Source organism: Capronia epimyces (assembly GCF_000585565.1).
Source record: "Capronia epimyces CBS 606.96 chromosome Unknown aczIQ-supercont1.1, whole genome shotgun sequence".
Taxonomy (NCBI): domain Eukaryota; kingdom Fungi; phylum Ascomycota; class Eurotiomycetes; order Chaetothyriales; family Herpotrichiellaceae; genus Capronia; species Capronia epimyces.
In genome coordinates, this window is record NW_006912904.1 from 568017 (window position 1) to 583648 (window position 15632).

General features: G+C 54.7%; 5 protein-coding genes across 5 annotated transcripts; 1 reads left to right on the plus strand and 4 right to left on the minus strand.

Moving 5' to 3' along the window:
• Window positions 1-290: 290 nt before the first annotated feature.
• Window positions 291-2867, minus strand: A1O3_00220 (uncharacterized protein; the record flags this gene model as incomplete). Its single annotated transcript, XM_007730370.1, has 1 exon — window positions 291-2867. The coding sequence occupies one exon, from the start codon at window positions 2865-2867 to the stop codon at window positions 291-293; it is 2577 nt and encodes an 858-aa protein (XP_007728560.1).
• A 2059-nt stretch (window positions 2868-4926) lies between these two features.
• A1O3_00221 (uncharacterized protein) lies at window positions 4927-6417 on the plus strand (the record flags this gene model as incomplete). The annotated part of the gene is made up of 2 exons (XM_007730371.1): window positions 4927-5140; window positions 5207-6417. 2 exons carry the CDS (start codon window positions 4927-4929, stop codon window positions 6415-6417), a joined length of 1425 nt encoding a protein of 474 aa, XP_007728561.1.
• Window positions 6418-7805: 1388 nt separating this feature from the next.
• Window positions 7806-8654, minus strand: A1O3_00222 (uncharacterized protein; the record flags this gene model as incomplete). Its single annotated transcript, XM_007730372.1, has 1 exon — window positions 7806-8654. The coding sequence occupies one exon, from the start codon at window positions 8652-8654 to the stop codon at window positions 7806-7808; it is 849 nt and encodes a 282-aa protein (XP_007728562.1).
• Window positions 8655-10018: 1364 nt separating this feature from the next.
• Window positions 10019-11994, minus strand: A1O3_00223 (vanillyl-alcohol oxidase; the record flags this gene model as incomplete). Its single annotated transcript, XM_007730373.1, has 4 exons — window positions 10019-10744; window positions 10832-11016; window positions 11095-11302; window positions 11374-11994. 4 exons carry the CDS (start codon window positions 11992-11994, stop codon window positions 10019-10021), a joined length of 1740 nt encoding a protein of 579 aa, XP_007728563.1.
• A 448-nt stretch (window positions 11995-12442) lies between these two features.
• Window positions 12443-14422, minus strand: A1O3_00224 (uncharacterized protein; the record flags this gene model as incomplete). Its single annotated transcript, XM_007730374.1, has 1 exon — window positions 12443-14422. One exon carries the CDS (start codon window positions 14420-14422, stop codon window positions 12443-12445), a length of 1980 nt encoding a protein of 659 aa, XP_007728564.1.
• Between the last annotated feature and the right edge of the window lie 1210 nt (window positions 14423-15632).

Sequence of the window (15632 nt, forward strand, 5' to 3'; positions counted from 1 at the left end):
AGGTACACTGGATACAGGCACGTACAGTGTGGTATGTGGTACTACGCTGGCTGAAACACAAAGAAAATGTCCTGGACAGCCTGCGTGCATTGTACCAGTGTGCCACTGCAGCCAACACGTCTCCCTCTCCCTCTCCCGGGCGGTTAGTTGTAGTTGCAATTGCAGTCGAGATATCCGTACATTGCATGGTTCCAACTGGCATGACAAGATCAATGTCCAATGTCCACTGTCCAATGTCCAATATCATGTACGCATGATGTGGTCGTTAATCACCATTCAACATTCAACATTCACAGTGAATGAAGCAGACTCTGCATGCCTACTTCCATATAGTCGTCCCGTTTCAGCAGATAGGGCCGCAGATTCTCCTTGCCGAGATTGGCCAGGACCTGGGCTCGCAGGCGGTCCTTGAGGGCGTCGGGCAGCAGGACGAAAATGCTCGCAATCTCGGTCAGCACCTCGAGGCTTGCGTGGAAGGGGTCGTCGAGATCCCAGGAGCGCAGCAGCTGCACGTAGCGGCTCATGTCGCGGGCCAGCATGACGCCGCCGATGCGGTTGACCTGGAACTTGGTGAAGTGCTGCAGGAGCTGGGCGCGGAAGCCGACGGCCACCTCGGTCAGCAGGGCGTGCAGGTTGGCGCCGTCAAAGGCCTCGGCTGCTGTGTCGTGGAAGAGAGCTAGGAAGCGGCACACGCTGTCGCACGTCGCCGTCTGCGCCTGCTCGAGCGCCGCCGCTTCGGCTTCCGTCTCCGCCCGTGGGCGGAAGTCGTTTCGGTTCTGGTTCGACAGGAGCCGCGTGGTCCAGTTGAGCACGGCGTCGATGCTCTGTTGCTCGATCGTGTTGATTTGGTCTTCGATCCGCGCCACCGCCGCCCGCGTGCTCTTCTCCATTTCCCGCCGCGTCGTCAGACTCGACCCGGCTAGAGGGATGAGCAGCGTGTTGACGCAGCTTTGCACAAGGTGCGTGATGTGTACTGCCGTCCGTAAAATGCTCAGGTACGACAGGTCGGGTTGCTCTCGCTTGGACGTCTCGGCCGTTGACGCACTGTCCGCCGCCGCCTCCAGAGCCACTTCGACATACAGCTCCAGCAGGTTCTTGAGGATCAGGTTCAACAGGGCCGCCACGTCTTTGGGCGTCTCGGAACCGCCCCCAAGCTCAAGGCCTCTTCGCACTCCCTCGGCTAGCCACTTCAGCATTCTTTTCGCAAACGCCACGTGCAACCTGCCATCCTCTTCGGACAGCTCGACGTCCGGCTGGGCCTTGTCTGTGTTCTTGAGGCCCGCAACAGACAGGAGGATTCTTTTTTGTGTCGAAGACATTTTCTCCAAGTCTAGGCTCTTCACGTACGCGTCCGTGGCCTCTCGCGCCGAGGCGAGCAGTTCTTGACCACGATTCCTCAGCGACGCCAGATATGTCTTGGGCTCTTTCTGCCGGCGAGAATGGAACAGCTCGAATTTGAACAAAAGTGATTTGTACAGTTCTTGTAGGTTGTGCTTTTCTTTATCAATGTAAGCCGATCCTCCGAAGTAGGGTGTGAAGAGCTCGTCGAGCTGCTGATCTAGCAGTTGACTGGTTTGAGAGGTGACGGATTCCGGGTGCTCGGTCAAGCCATGTGCTTTCAGGTCGTCCACTAGAATGCTGATGTAGCTTCTCGCCGCCTGCAGCGATCTTAGATATGCGAGAGTGGATTCCGACTCAGCTTTCTCCAGCACCAGTTCGAGTCTTTGCTGGATCGACTGCTGAAACACTCTCTGCACGAATTTCCCCAGTACTTGTTCCGGGTATGGGAAGGCTCTCTTGATGATTGCCGACTCTTCTTGGACCACAACCTTGACTTCATCGATCAGCGACTGAAGGCCAGGTTCAACCCCAGGAAGGTCGGCGTCGGGGTCGGACAGTCGCATCCAAGTTTCTTGATCGCCGCCGATCTCGTCTGTCACAAGATTGCTCCTGTCGATGAAGAACTGGTGCTGATTCACGAAAGCCGCCTGCACAGATGCGCCTCCGTTAAAGTCTTGCAACACGATCGCGCAGTTCTTCATCTCTTCGAAATTCTGGCGTCTGTAGAAATCATCAAATAGCTTGAGCATGTCATTCTCCAGTGTTTCAATGAATCTTTCAATGACTTCTCGCGTGTTGAAGTTCCTGCTCCCGCTCCCGCTCCCGGTCACCCCGTTTGTGATTCCGCCCGATTGCGGCGACACGCCGTTGGACTGCCCGTGGCTTTTCGGATCGAGCCTCTGGCTGATTCGAAGCAGCTGCCGGGCTATATTGGCGGATCTGATCTTTCCCTCGCCAGTGCCAGAGCGCCTCAAATTCTCCAGTAGCGTAAGCTCGCCTCGGTTGCTGACCTCATCCCAGCACTCGATCAAGAAGTGTGCATCCAAGGCTTTTGTTCTCTGCCGATCGAGCTCTTCGATCCGACGACCGGTCTCCACGGCGACGTTGCCACCCCATTTCTCACCACGGTCCGAATTCAACGAGGTGTCGAGTTTTCGAAAACTCTCAATGGTCTGGTTGAGCTTCCGCCCCAGTGTTTCGGTGTTGCCGGCATGTTGCGCTTCCGCTCTCCTAACTGCAGCGGAGAGTTCGTTTTCTCGCTGCTCCAGTTCTCCCGAGAGTTCATCAAGCCGTCGCGCGGCTTGTTCAAAGGTTCGAATTAGAGGTTTGGGGTCGAAAGGGGCGTCGATCCCGTGTGATCGGCGATTAGATGGTTGTGCACTCTCGGTCAGGGACTCGATGAAGTCTTTGGCTATGAAGTCTCGGCTGGAGAAATCATCCAGGCTGAAGACGGGGCCCTTGGGGAATATCGACCGCCCGGCCTGGTCTGATGGATGGGATGCCGCAGAGTATTGCTGAGAGTCCATGGCGGCATTGACTTTACGTGCTCAGTGTTCAGTGGCCATGGCTGGCTTCTAGAGAGGCACGCGCAGTTGGATGAGCCCAGTTTAACACAAATAATCGAGCCCAGATCAGATGAGACGACTCCCCTGGCACGTCCGAGGCTTTGTCGGTGTCGGTGTCGGTGTTGGTGTTTGTTCGTGTCCGTGTCGTGGTGGACGCAGGCTCAAGTCCGCCAGTTGATGCCTCCGCGTTGTCCCTCCGCACCCGCAAAAATGTTTCTCCGCACCCGAGCCCCTGAGTGTTGAACAGGTCTCTTGTAGGTGAGAGCCAACACTAGATACACAGGCAAGACAAGGCCAGGGATGCTCATATCATTCAGCATTCGCGTCCAATGTTAGCAGTTACCAACCAGAATGATCTGCTGTTAGCAAATCAACATGCTCTACGTGGATGGTATCTGACCCTGATGGCCTGCCTGATATCCTGGACCCTGCATAGGCGCCAGCGGACCACGGATAGCATCAATGCCGACTTGATCACTGGCCTTACATTGCCTATCGTCGCAGTGGTCCATCTCATTCTACAGATACGCGAATCTTCTCGGGGTCGGCGCTGGATCTATCGCAGACTTCGTACGCCATCGAAGCACCTCTTGTCACCACCGAGGTGTTCATGAGCCTGAGTGTGCTCATCTTTGGTGTGGCCGTTTGGAACATCACCCTCCGACGAGCCTTGGTGGGTGTAACAGTGGACCTTTTGTGTTATGGGACCGAATGCTTTGTCCAGCTATACAAATGGAGACATCAGTCAGGTATTCACTAGATCATTTCTCGCGAACTCGCATGACCTGATCCTATTCATTACTGTGAGGCTGTATGTGCTGATTTGTGTGAATGCTCTGCTGTTCTGGTCCTTCTTTAACTACAAACGAACAGCCAAGAAGAGGAGAGGTGATGTTGCGGAGGCAGAACCCAACGGTACAGACCGTGACCCAAACCCTGACGCAAACGCGGAAATGGACGTAGGCGAACTCCAAGACCTGACAGAACGTGAGAGACACCTTGAGTGATACCTAGGACAAGAACAGCTTCGGTCGCGTCAACAATGAGAGGAGCCACTGAATCGTGACCAGACTCTTTTGTTTCCACCTTGATGTCGACCGCCATGGCGACAGAGCTCCGGCTCAGTGTTGCAGGCCAGGCGATCAAGCCACGTTCGCTGGGTGCATCGGCGGCGGACGCTGTTATTTTGTTTTCCTTCCCCAAGACGCCATCCTCGTGGGGAGATTTAGATCAGATAGTGGGCGTGCTGGCGGGCAGCACAGGAGGAAAGACTGCGGGGGAGGAGCAGTAGCATCGCTGGAACAACGTCCGACTGAGACGGATTCTGGTGCAATAGAGTCCAGAGGCAGCCAGGCCATGGTAGTGTAACGGTTCACCGACGACGGTGTGTAGAGCGTATTCCGTACGTCTACATACTCTTGTAAGAAGGTGTGCCGATTGCCGGCCGCCAGTGGGAAACGCAAACGCACATGCCGGCATACATGCTCTGTTCTATTAGTGCCAACAGCGCTAGTGAAGCTAGCAATGCTAATGGTGTTAGTCGGCCAGTAGCAGGCTAGGATTGTCTTCTCCAGGCATGTTAGTGGCTCCAAGGCACCTGCGTTTGCTCCAATCGTGGAGCTGGACGTGTCGCTCTGACTGCGGCATGTGATCACTGCCATTTTCCCTCTTTTCACCCCCGTCGGCCCTTTCCCTTCATGTTCCATATTCATTATTCTTCATCATCGTCGCTGTCACCGTCTGCATCGTGTCTCCAGACCATTCAGCCTCCTACGGCCCGATGTCTACACCGTCTCCTGCAACACTGACTTAGTATCTCGGTCCAACTCTCTATTCACATCCTCCCACACTCCTTCACACCCGTACCATGCGCGCGCGCCAGAATATAGAGGAGGCTTAGGCCTCGGCCCGTTTCCAATCCCCCCTGCCCGTCACGGCCACATCAGCATTCACACCCTGACCGATTCGGACTCTTCCCCAAGCGGGCGTGCAAGTCGCCTCGCCTCATTTCCCTTTTTCAATGGACTCACAGTCGCCCAACCCTCTTTATGCGGTCCCGCCTCCGTTCTCTCCTCCTCTTTCCGCCCACCGCTCCTCTACCGACACCCACAAACCCTCCTTAGACATCGACATGAGGCGCTCCGATGATCGCTCGACCAGAGCCGCCAGCGTCCTGTCTGGTATGTCGGCCGAAGACATGGAGGCGGCCGAGACCCTCAATAGTCTGCAACAAAGTACGCTATGCACTGCCACTGCCACTCGCTCCACGGTGCTCTCAATGCTGACATGTGACGTTACAGAATACCACTCTCCCAGGCAATCTCAACCTCCACCCACCCTCGTCCAGACTCAGACCAGTTACGACTCCGACCAGCCCGAACCTCTCATAAGACTGTTTACCAGTCAATATCCTTTGGCAGCGAGTCTGATCAATGGTTCGCTGTCCGCGTACAAGACCACCCAGTCATACATTCCCGGCGCTGAATGGACCGAAAAAAATGTCGGTCTTCCCATCGCTGGCACCGTTGCCCGGATCTCGGGGGTCGAAGGCGGTCTACGCTGGGCGCTGCAGCCAAAGCGCGAAGAGAGGTCGACTCCCGGTTCGACACGGTCCTCGGATGTCGAGAAAGGCTACCCAGATATTGCTCCTGATGGGACTCGTCGTTTGAGCTCCGAACTAATGTATACCGAAACCCCACCAGCCTACAGTGCAGGCGACCGTTCTCCGCCATACGCTGAGCAAGAAGTCCTACTGAAGTCTCGTGACAGTCAGCCTCCTGCTGGCTGGCGTCAACAACTCGTCATTTCCACCAGTGGGCTTGGAATTGCCATGAGGGAAGATTCCATTCGAAGTCTGCGGTATTGTTTGAGCTGGCTGCGGTGGGCTAATGGCCGCCTCGGTGAAGCGATCCAAAATCTAAAGACCCTCCTCGAGCGCTGGGATGAAGGTATCACTCCAGGCGAGCAACCATCTCCCATGTCTGTGGCCAGTATTACTCAGACTCAGCAAGAAAGGAGACAAGCTGCGCTCTCCGCGCGTATCAACGCTCTCAAGAGCGACGTACTCCAAACTCTCAAACACGTTGTCGGCATTGTCTCCAACTATGCTGGTGGCGCATTGCCTCAAAATGCCCGTGATCTGGTCCACCGCCATCTGATCAGCCTCCCGCAACGATTCAACATGGCCAGCATGGCAGGAAGTGACGCATCAGATTCCAGCTCTGCGGGAAGCTCCGAGGCAGTCAAGAGTGGAAGACGAGTCATGGTGCTTGCGGAGGAAGGCCTTGACATGATGACTCAGGTCAGTCGGGTGGTGAATGATACCCTGGTAAGCGCCGAGGGATGGTGCGAGAAGTTAGGACGGAGCCCGCCGCAACAGCAATCGCAGCAAGGAGGTCAGGGTATGTTACTGGACCAGAAGATGGATGTGGACCGAGAACGAATGAGAAGTGAGACACTTGCTCCGAGCGAGGGTGAGAGGGAGAAGCAAGATGTGCAGATGCAAATGTAACAACAGAAGAAGGGAGCGGATTTATCATCATTTATTTGACCCCGGGAACATTTTGCAGGGCTTGTGTCAGAGTCTAGCGTGACCGAGGGAGGACTGAGGACTGAGGTCTGAGGTCTGAGGTCTGAGGTCTGAGGTCTGAGGTCTGAGGTCCGATGGTGAGGGCGGTCATGAAAAGAATTATGTTAAGATGATGAATAGCTTGAATGATTGACTGTTTGATACTAGTACCGACCGAATGTGGGCTAAGGCTTACCATGTAGGGAGACGTCGTAGCAACCACACCAACACCAACAATGTACAGATGGATATACATGTAATGTAGCACTGTGGGCTTACTACGCAGGTAGACGTCGTAGCAATCACACCAACACCAACAATGTACGGATGGATATGCATGTAATGTAGCACTGTGGGCTTACTACGCAGGTAGACGTCGTAGCAATCACACCAACACCAACAATGTACGGATGGATAGATATCCATGTAATGTAGCAGTGTCATCGTCAGTGTCTTGGACATGAGAGCCTCTGCCTCTTGAGGATGCCTCCTGAGCTCGACCAGACGGACGGAGTACTCCATATTCCGTACTCTGTAAGATTATGAACAGAGACAAGGAGCACGGAATGCACATGATGACAACGTGGGAGGAAATCTGGAGGTGGTTGGTGGTTGGTGGTTGTTGTCCTGACTATGGCGTGGGCGTGAGTGTGAGCGTGAGTGTGAGTGTGAGCGTGAGTGTGAGTGTGAGCGGGAGTGTGCGCCTGAGCGTGAGCGTGAGCCTGGCTGCCTTTTGAAGAAAGGAATGGGATTGTAAATGCAAATGTAAGCGTGAGTTTAACTTAGTGTAACTAAGTGCAAGGGGCGGACAGATCAGACACAGAATCAGACACAGAATCAGACACAGAATCAGACACGGAATCAGACATAGAATCAGACACGGAATCAGACACGGAATCAAACATAGAATCAGACAGAATCAAACATGGAAGTAGACACAGAGGATAAGGGACGAGCACGAGCACGACCGCGACCACGAGGACTATAAGAGGTTGGAAGTGGAAGTGGAAGTGGAGGGAATGAGGGAATGGAAGTGAGAGTGCAGAGGAAGGGGAGTGAAGTGAAAAAGGACGGGATGAAAGAGGAACAGAACATCTCGGTATACGATACATACAAGGTAATCAAGCTATCATGAGTCAAGGCCATCCTAGTACACATCTGGTCATCACATCAAGCAGTGCTACTGTACAGAGTACTATCCGATATCCTCTGCTCTAATCACCTCCTATCCTGATGTCCCTCCTAAAAATACATGCGGCCCTGCTTCCCCCGAATGCCTAGTGATGGCGATGGTGCGTGCCTGGATCTCATGGATCATGGCTGGCGTTGGCTCAGCATTGGATGGCGGCCCGTCGTTTCATCTGATTCAAGATGGCCACGTTGATGAACCAAAATTGGCCATGTGGAGATTGAGCCTGGCCGTCGCCGTCGCCAACGACAACACCGACACCGACACTGTCGCCGTCATTGTCATTGTCCTCCTCGTCGTCATTGTTGTAGCCGTAGTCGTTGTAGCCGTAGTCATTGTCATCCTCGTCATCGCCATCGGCAACGACCGGGATGTTGGCAGTCAGGGCAGGACGCCGGGTTGGCAGTGCCGGTGCCCGCGGCGACGGTTCAGCCCAGCTCGGGTACCTGACGAGGTTCTCGATACGGCCGATGAGCGGGACGAGAGGCACTTCGATCCCGTCGTCGGTCTCCATCAGCGGGATGCGCTGGAAGCGGCGTCTCCCTTCGGTGGTAGGCTCGGGGGGCGGCGGGGTGGACGTCGAACGGGTAGGTGTGGGCGGGGAACGCCTTGCGGCTTCTCTGACCAGGGCGCGGCGCCGCATTTCTCGCAGCATGGACTCGCCGATTTCCTCTCTGGTGTTCCGGGCGATCGTGTCGTCGACGTGGAAGTCGGTGACTTCGTTGTTCCCTGGCCGGTCCCAGGAGAAGGCCACCGGGCTGGCAGGCTCGGTCGCTGGGGACGATGTGCGTGATGACAGTTTGATGTCGATCGGCAACGCCGGAGCATTTTCGACTTCGGGGAAGGCAAATTCCACGTGTTCGAGGTGTTCGAACGACCATGCTTGCGCTCCACCCAGCAGCACACTGCGGCTGTGATGGGTGGACGTGTCGGAGTTGGTGGAGCCGGTTCTGGAGTTGGAGCTGTAGCTATCGCTGCTGGAGGACGACATGGTGATAATGGCGCGTGTGGTCGGAAAAGAAGTGTGTGTTTAAGTAGTGTCGATGGTTCGACAGCGAGCGTGTTGAGATTGATGGAGAGGAGGGCGCTGAGTGTAGTTGAGTAGGTGTCGAGGCGATGTGATGATGGTCAGGTGTTGGGAAAGCTGAAGTGCAGGAGGAATATGACTTGTCTGTGTCTGTGTCTGACTGTCTCGCTGTCTCTCTCTGTATTCAGTGCCAGAGATGTCTGGAGAAGTCGCCATACATATACCTTTTCGCAAGAACTGTCGGTCCTCGCCACGACGCCCAGCCCAAACTGTTGTGAGGACCTCTGTGCCGCTTCATCAGAGAATATGTGGTACGTACCTTACAGGGATACAGCAATAACCTCTCTGTACCGCTGGAAACGCTCACAAGTCGCCGTTTTATTGTGGGGATGCAGTGAGGACCCAACAGCCGCTCGGGATCCGGGGGATTTCAGTTCCTGCATGTCAGGTTTTGCCTGGGAAGTCTCGCCGAGGCGAGCGCGCACAGGAACAGTGCCTCGCATCGACAGGATATGCTCCGTACTGTAGCCGGACAAGCTTGGCTGGCCTGCAACACGCAGTGCAACTGGGCGACTGGAGACCGAGCTGCTAGCCAAGACACCCCTCCTACCGTTGGTTCAAGTTGTCTCCTTCATCTCCTCGTTCTTTGCCCGAAACTGCGCCCGAGGCCCAGCGTGCGTGAACATGTTGCCCAACCATGGTGCGTGTTCAGGAGACAGGCTGATCGAGTGTGGCTTGAAGGGGACTTCGACCCAAGTCCCAGTGGCAGACTGACGCCTGGTCGGACCTATGGAAGACTCTGTCGCCCCGCCCTAGATCCCACCTGGTCTGTAGTACTTCATATAGAAGGTTGAGCCGCGACACCCAGACTGAGACGCACTTAGCGCCTCAGGTGTGGAGGTCTACTTGTAGTACGCCTTCAGTAAGCTTTACGCCTGCACCGAGTCCGGGCGGCCTGGAGACCAGATACTGAAGAGACTCGCAGCAGGGGTAGGACGGCGCCAGTGTTGTGATGGGAAATCCGAGGAACTTCAGAGTACGAGGACGAGATACGGATGAGAGGGAGAGAATTATTAGTTACAAGCAACAGACTGCCCGTTAGAGCCGCCCTCCAGGTGGTGGATGCGCGGTGATACAGATGAGAGTGGAAAGGAGGGAAATAGGAAGCACGAAGGAAGCACGAAGGAAATACTCTGGACAGGCAGTGCGCTCCATGAAGATCACGTCCGCCGTATTTGTGTATATACGGAGTACGGGCGAGTACTCCGCGCTACCTGGGCAGGGGGCTGCTATGTATCAAATCTCAATTATCAATTAACCATCAACCACTACAGAGGCACTTTCCAAGCCTGGCCATCGTAGGACTTGGGCCATATGCCATTCTTACCCGGAGCCAAGATGCCCTTGGGGTCCAGGGCGTTCTTGATCGTTTCATTCAACTTCATCTGTGCGTTGTTGTTGAAGTTGTACGTGCCGGCGATCTGGTCCATCAGCGCCAGATGTGTGCGGTACTCACCCCAACCATGCTTCGCAGCGTCGTCGATGAGGGTGCGGATTAGTTGGTGGGCATTGCGGCGCTGCTTGGGGTCCTTGCGGTCGAAGACAATGCAGACGATATGATGGATCTCACGCATCCCCACCACAAAGTCGCCAATGAAGTCAAACCCAAACTCCTCGCATCGCTGACGGCTGACCTTGTACTGCGCCATGGCGTCGTCCCCGGTGACTTTGGCGATCGGGCTGAAAAACAGGTGTGCCCCGTTCGGCAGCCAGTCCACCCACTTGAGCTCGTCCATGCTCGGGATGCCCTGCATTGTGTCGTGCCGGATCTGCAGCACCTTGTTTTCCGGAATCTCTTCGGGGAAGTAGAATTTGGCTCCTGGAATGGCGGAAAACGAGGCCTTGACCACCTGCCACAGCGCATCCCGGATCGGAGGCGGTCCGTACAGAGCGCCGTAGAAGTTCCATCGGCCTAGGTTGAGCTTCTTCGCGATGACGTCCATTTCGGTATCGGTCAGTGGCTTGTCGGAATTGCTGTACGCTTTTCGATCTCCCTGAACAACAGACCAAAATGTTTACTTAGCTCATCTCAAATCAAAACAAGACAGTAAGAGGGGCATCAACAGCCCGCATGGACGTACCAGCACGGCCGCGTCAAGAAGGAGATGGCGAATAGTAGGCACATTTTGCAACACCATGGCCGTCCGGAGTGGTCGAATGATTTCGACCGCTTGATGGAGGTCCTCATCGCGTGGGATGGTGATCAGGTACGATTGATACCCACCCGGGTTGGGCATCAACCAGATGCCCATCTTAACCACGATCCCTACGTTAACAAGCTCTTAGTATCATGGTGGACGTTCTCGATGGGGATGAAACCGCAGGACCAATCTCAATCACTTACCCAGCGACGACTGCGTAAAGATGCCGTCATTGTACGGGCCAAACCCATAGTTGAAATGCTGCCAGCACTTGTTAGCCGGCTGTTGGTCAGCTGGTAGGCTAGAGTCCGCTTCAGGATTGGGTAGAGCGCCCATGCCGGTACGAAGCAGACTGCCATCCGGGAGGACGACTTCAAGACCACAATGCATCATCCAGTGATCACCGTAGGGCTAGATCCCAAATCGAGACACGTCAGACTATGCACCATCTAGACGATTCGGGAAAGGAGAATCAGTCATACCGTATATCCAACGCCCCTTTCAATTGTGTTCCCTAGAACTGATCCCCCTCCGAGGTCAGGCACGTCGATCCAGAGTTTGTCTCGGAGATTGTTCTGGACCAAATAGTCGTGCAAGTCGGAGAAGGTGACGCCCGGCTCGACTAGAGCGTAGGCACCGTCCACATCGACCTCGAGAACTTGGTTCATGTTCTTGCCCATGTCCAGCCCGACGCTGCCAGGCACTCGAGGCGCGGCACCACCATAGCCAACATTCCTTCCCACCGAGAAGGGCCACAAGGGGACGACCAACTCGTTGGAAAGCCGTATGATGGCCTGGACGTCCTGGACGTTTCGCGGCGCCACAACCGCCGAGCTGACAAAGTAGTCCTCGTCGGAGATATAGAACATGTCGTGCACCTTGCTCGGGTCGAGATAGCTGTCCTTGCCGAGTTGTTGGGCGTCCTTGATCACGTCCACGTTGGATTCGCCGACAATATTGATGACCCTCACAATGAACACCTTGAAGGTCTGTGAACTGATGCCCGGCGGCAAGACTAGAGGGTCACCATGATTCTTTGGAGCCTGTGCATTTGGCCTTCGACGTGTGTCCGGCGTGGCCTCGCCGTTGATGTGGTGTTCCATTATTGACAGATGTAACAGTCTGGTGAAGGTCTTGACTGCCTGGCGTGTCAACCTGATGAGGATGAACCAATACCGGCAGGAATATGGGAGAACACCTCCTTTTAAGTGAAAATAAGACCACACACCGCCTCTTTGGAGCTGGACTTGTTTACCCCCTTGGTTTTCTCACTCATTACCTGATGCCAGCAAAGCAGGGCCTGATCTACGGCCCCTCCCCCCACCCCGCCCCCTCCGATATCACCGTAGCGGAGTTTTATGTATGATGGCGGGAGTTAGTTGTGGGGGGAATAGACTTGCCTTGGATATTCGAGCCCGCTCCGCAACCGAGGGGGAAGTCATTGGCTTTGCCAACCGAACCCCTGTCAAACCCTGGAATTTCTCTCTCACCCTCGCGTGGCTGGATATGGTGATGCAGAAAGGTGTAGGTATTTGTAGTATTCCGTATACATTATTCATTCATGCTTAGCGGCTGAAAGCTGGTAATCAAGTCATTCACCTGGTCCATGCTGGTCTCGTCAAACCTGGAGAGGATTGGAGAGACTCCGGTCCTACGCCAGTCTTCACGTCCCAACAGGCTTTCCCCAGCGTTGGCAGTTTGTCGAGACGATTCTACTTTTTCCAGCATGATGCGGGCCAACAACCAATATTCTGGAGCATTCCTGTAAAACCCGATCCGCTTCCACGGCTTGTCAGGTTCTGTCATACATTGAGGGCCCAAGGGGTCGTGGGTGCCATAGCAGTCCGAGAAGCCAGGTTCGAAGCGTAGATCCCACACGACCATCCAGTTCGTTATGGCATTCCTCAGCGTCTCAAACTGTGCGTCGGAGCCAAAGACTGGGTCGATGTTGAAAAGGAAACTGTGGAAGGACGACACAATCGTCCAAAGATTGAGGACACCGCATTGGGATAGGTACGCTCTGGTCTCTATGTCCAGTGTCTTTTGTCGCAAACTTCGGACGGCAGCGTAGAAAGGAACACCCTTTTTATATTGCGGATGGGAAATCCAGTTCTGGATTTTATTGAAGCAGTCGACCGCGGTAGGCGCTTGGAAGCAAGGTTCGGGACAGGCCAGGTCATTCGTTGTTTCTCGGAGGACCATCCGGGGGGGAAGGTTGTTGAAGATGGTAAAAGCCGTGTCGAGCAGGAAGACATACATGATGGACCGAATCAGCTCCTCTCTCACCACAAACTGCTTCCAGGAGAGGCTGTGCAGATCTAAGTGGTCCAGTCCAGTATGGTTGGCATAACACATCAAATCACGCGCAAGCGAGATTACCATGCTATATCTCTGCCTTCGAATCCTCCCTTTGGCGGCATCCCGACCCTCCCAGTTCTGATAGAGGCACACTGCGTAAGAGGCCTGAAGGGCACGAAGTCTCGCTTCTAGCCGGTCCGGAGGGCAGGGAACGCAACTCCCTTCCTCGACATTGTAGGTTGTCTCATCGTAGAAGACCATTTTTTCCACAGCATCGAACCACAGCTTAGCCCGTGAGTTGTCGTTCTTGTGTGGAGATAGGGATGCGCCAATCAAGGCCATTGCAGCCAGTAGTTGATGAGGTGCAGTTGTAGCGTCAAAAGTGGGCTTATGGATAGTTGGACAGTTGGGATACCAGAGAGCCCAGAAATACTCCTGGAAGCGATGTAGATTAGCTGGACAGAAAAAGTCGACGCATTCCCGCTCTAAAAACGGTGACCAATCGTCCGCGTTCGTCCTATTGATGGACTCCACGCCCTGACCGCCCAGCGACATTGCTTTGATCGCTACGAAGATCTGGTGTGACTTAATCGCCAAGTGGCGGTATTTGGACTCGTAGTCTGTGTGGGATCGCATCAGGGAATGAGAACCTCTGGTGGAATTGGATCTCAATACTTGCAAGGAGACATTCTGAGCCGCGGAAGGATCCATCCACTGAGAAACGGGGAGCGACTGGAGAGGAAGTTGGACCGACCAGTCAGGGCTGAAAGCGGAGGCAGCATCTGCTGCTTGATCCCAACCAGTGGGAGAAGAGGGTTGCCTTCTCTGCAGCACATGTCGGTTGTCGTATGGCGGAGGACCACCATTATCAGCCCCTTCGTTCCAGCCATCCGATTCTTTCTCCGACAACCAAGGCTCTGGTAGAATCCCTCTCAATGCTTCGGTGTCAATTGCAAATGCCCCGCCCATGCCTTTGTCATTACTCGTAAACCGTGACAGGAAGCTGAAGGACTCCAGAGGGTCGTGCTCTAATTCAGAGGAGTCGGTCCCCAGAGCAAACGTTGTGAAGTCATTATCTTGGGATAGTTCCTCCCTGACCGCCCACCAGGGGTCCAGTCCATTGGGCGTAAGATCGAGCGAGCCCGGAGGTAAGTCGATTTGCTCCCTGCAGTCGTGTACAAGAGACTGTGGTTCTGTCTGACCCTCAGACCAGGTGGTATGGAGTGTCGGCATATGGGGGAAAGGAAGCGAAGTCGATATTGTGCTACATCCACTTTCATTTCCTATGTCCAGCGTATGCTCAAGGTCATTTCGGGGCACGTCGTCCCAAAGCCAGGCATAGGAGCAGGTTTCTTTTTTTGCGGCGCAATTGCTGCAGGGCTGCAATGAATCACACGCGCGCTTCAACCTGGCACACCGGTCACAGGCAGTCCGATTACTCCTCACCTTTGCAGGAGCACTTCTCTGATTGTTGTCGTTCTCGCCCCCAGGGTGCGCATGACAGCTGATCGAATGTCGCCGCAGGACATCTTTGCGCTTAAATGCTTTACTGCAGGTTCCACAAACGAATGTACGCCAGGGAGCATGGTTTGCGAGGTGTCGTTGCAAATGATCCAGGCGACTGTACGTCTTTTGACAGATCGGACAGTAAGCTCGGGCACCGGGCGACATCTTGTATGGCGACGTTGCTGTACAGAGGAGAAAGAGGAGAAAGAGGAGAAGGAGGAGGAGGAGGAACAGGGAGAGGAGGCCATGTTTGCCACTGCGAGTGGCAGAGGCGCAGTCTGAGGGTGAGCAGAAAAACCATGAGCATGAGGACTCCTCCTTCCTATGCCCCGAAGGAAGAACGGCTGGGTTCGCCTGCGACAGTATGCAATTATCCCCGCAAGGAGGCACCTTAGGCACCTTAGCACCCACCCACCTCTCTATTACCCCCGCGTCTACCCCAGTCTTGGTTCTTGTGGGGGACTTCCACCGCCTAAGGCTAGATGAATGGGGGAGGGCGAGGAGGTCTTGAGGTCTCAGGGCGCCCAGCCGTTTTCTATGTGGGAAATTTCCGAGTGCCATTGTAGCAGCGCTTGACACCATCAAGAAGGTTATGGAACAAATCAATCCATGGTTTGATTTGATTCGATTACACTTCTGTGGAGGGCCCGCAGCCCAGATCAATACCTGGCACCTAGCCTGGTGTACATTTGAAGCCCGAGTTCAGCGGATCCGTGGTGGGATCGATAACCTCCAAAGTCCTTCGCTATTCCTTGGTGGCCCCAACTTATGTCGCGGAAACCATTTCAGGCTCGTGTGTTATCGCCCCTCCATCTGACCAGTACAGCTTGTTGCCCCAGCACTTTAATCCTGGACGCAAAGCATGTGTATAGCGCATCTGGGAGAACCAAGACTCAGTTAGGAACGGGAGGAGGAGGTGGTGGTCGAGGTCGTGGGA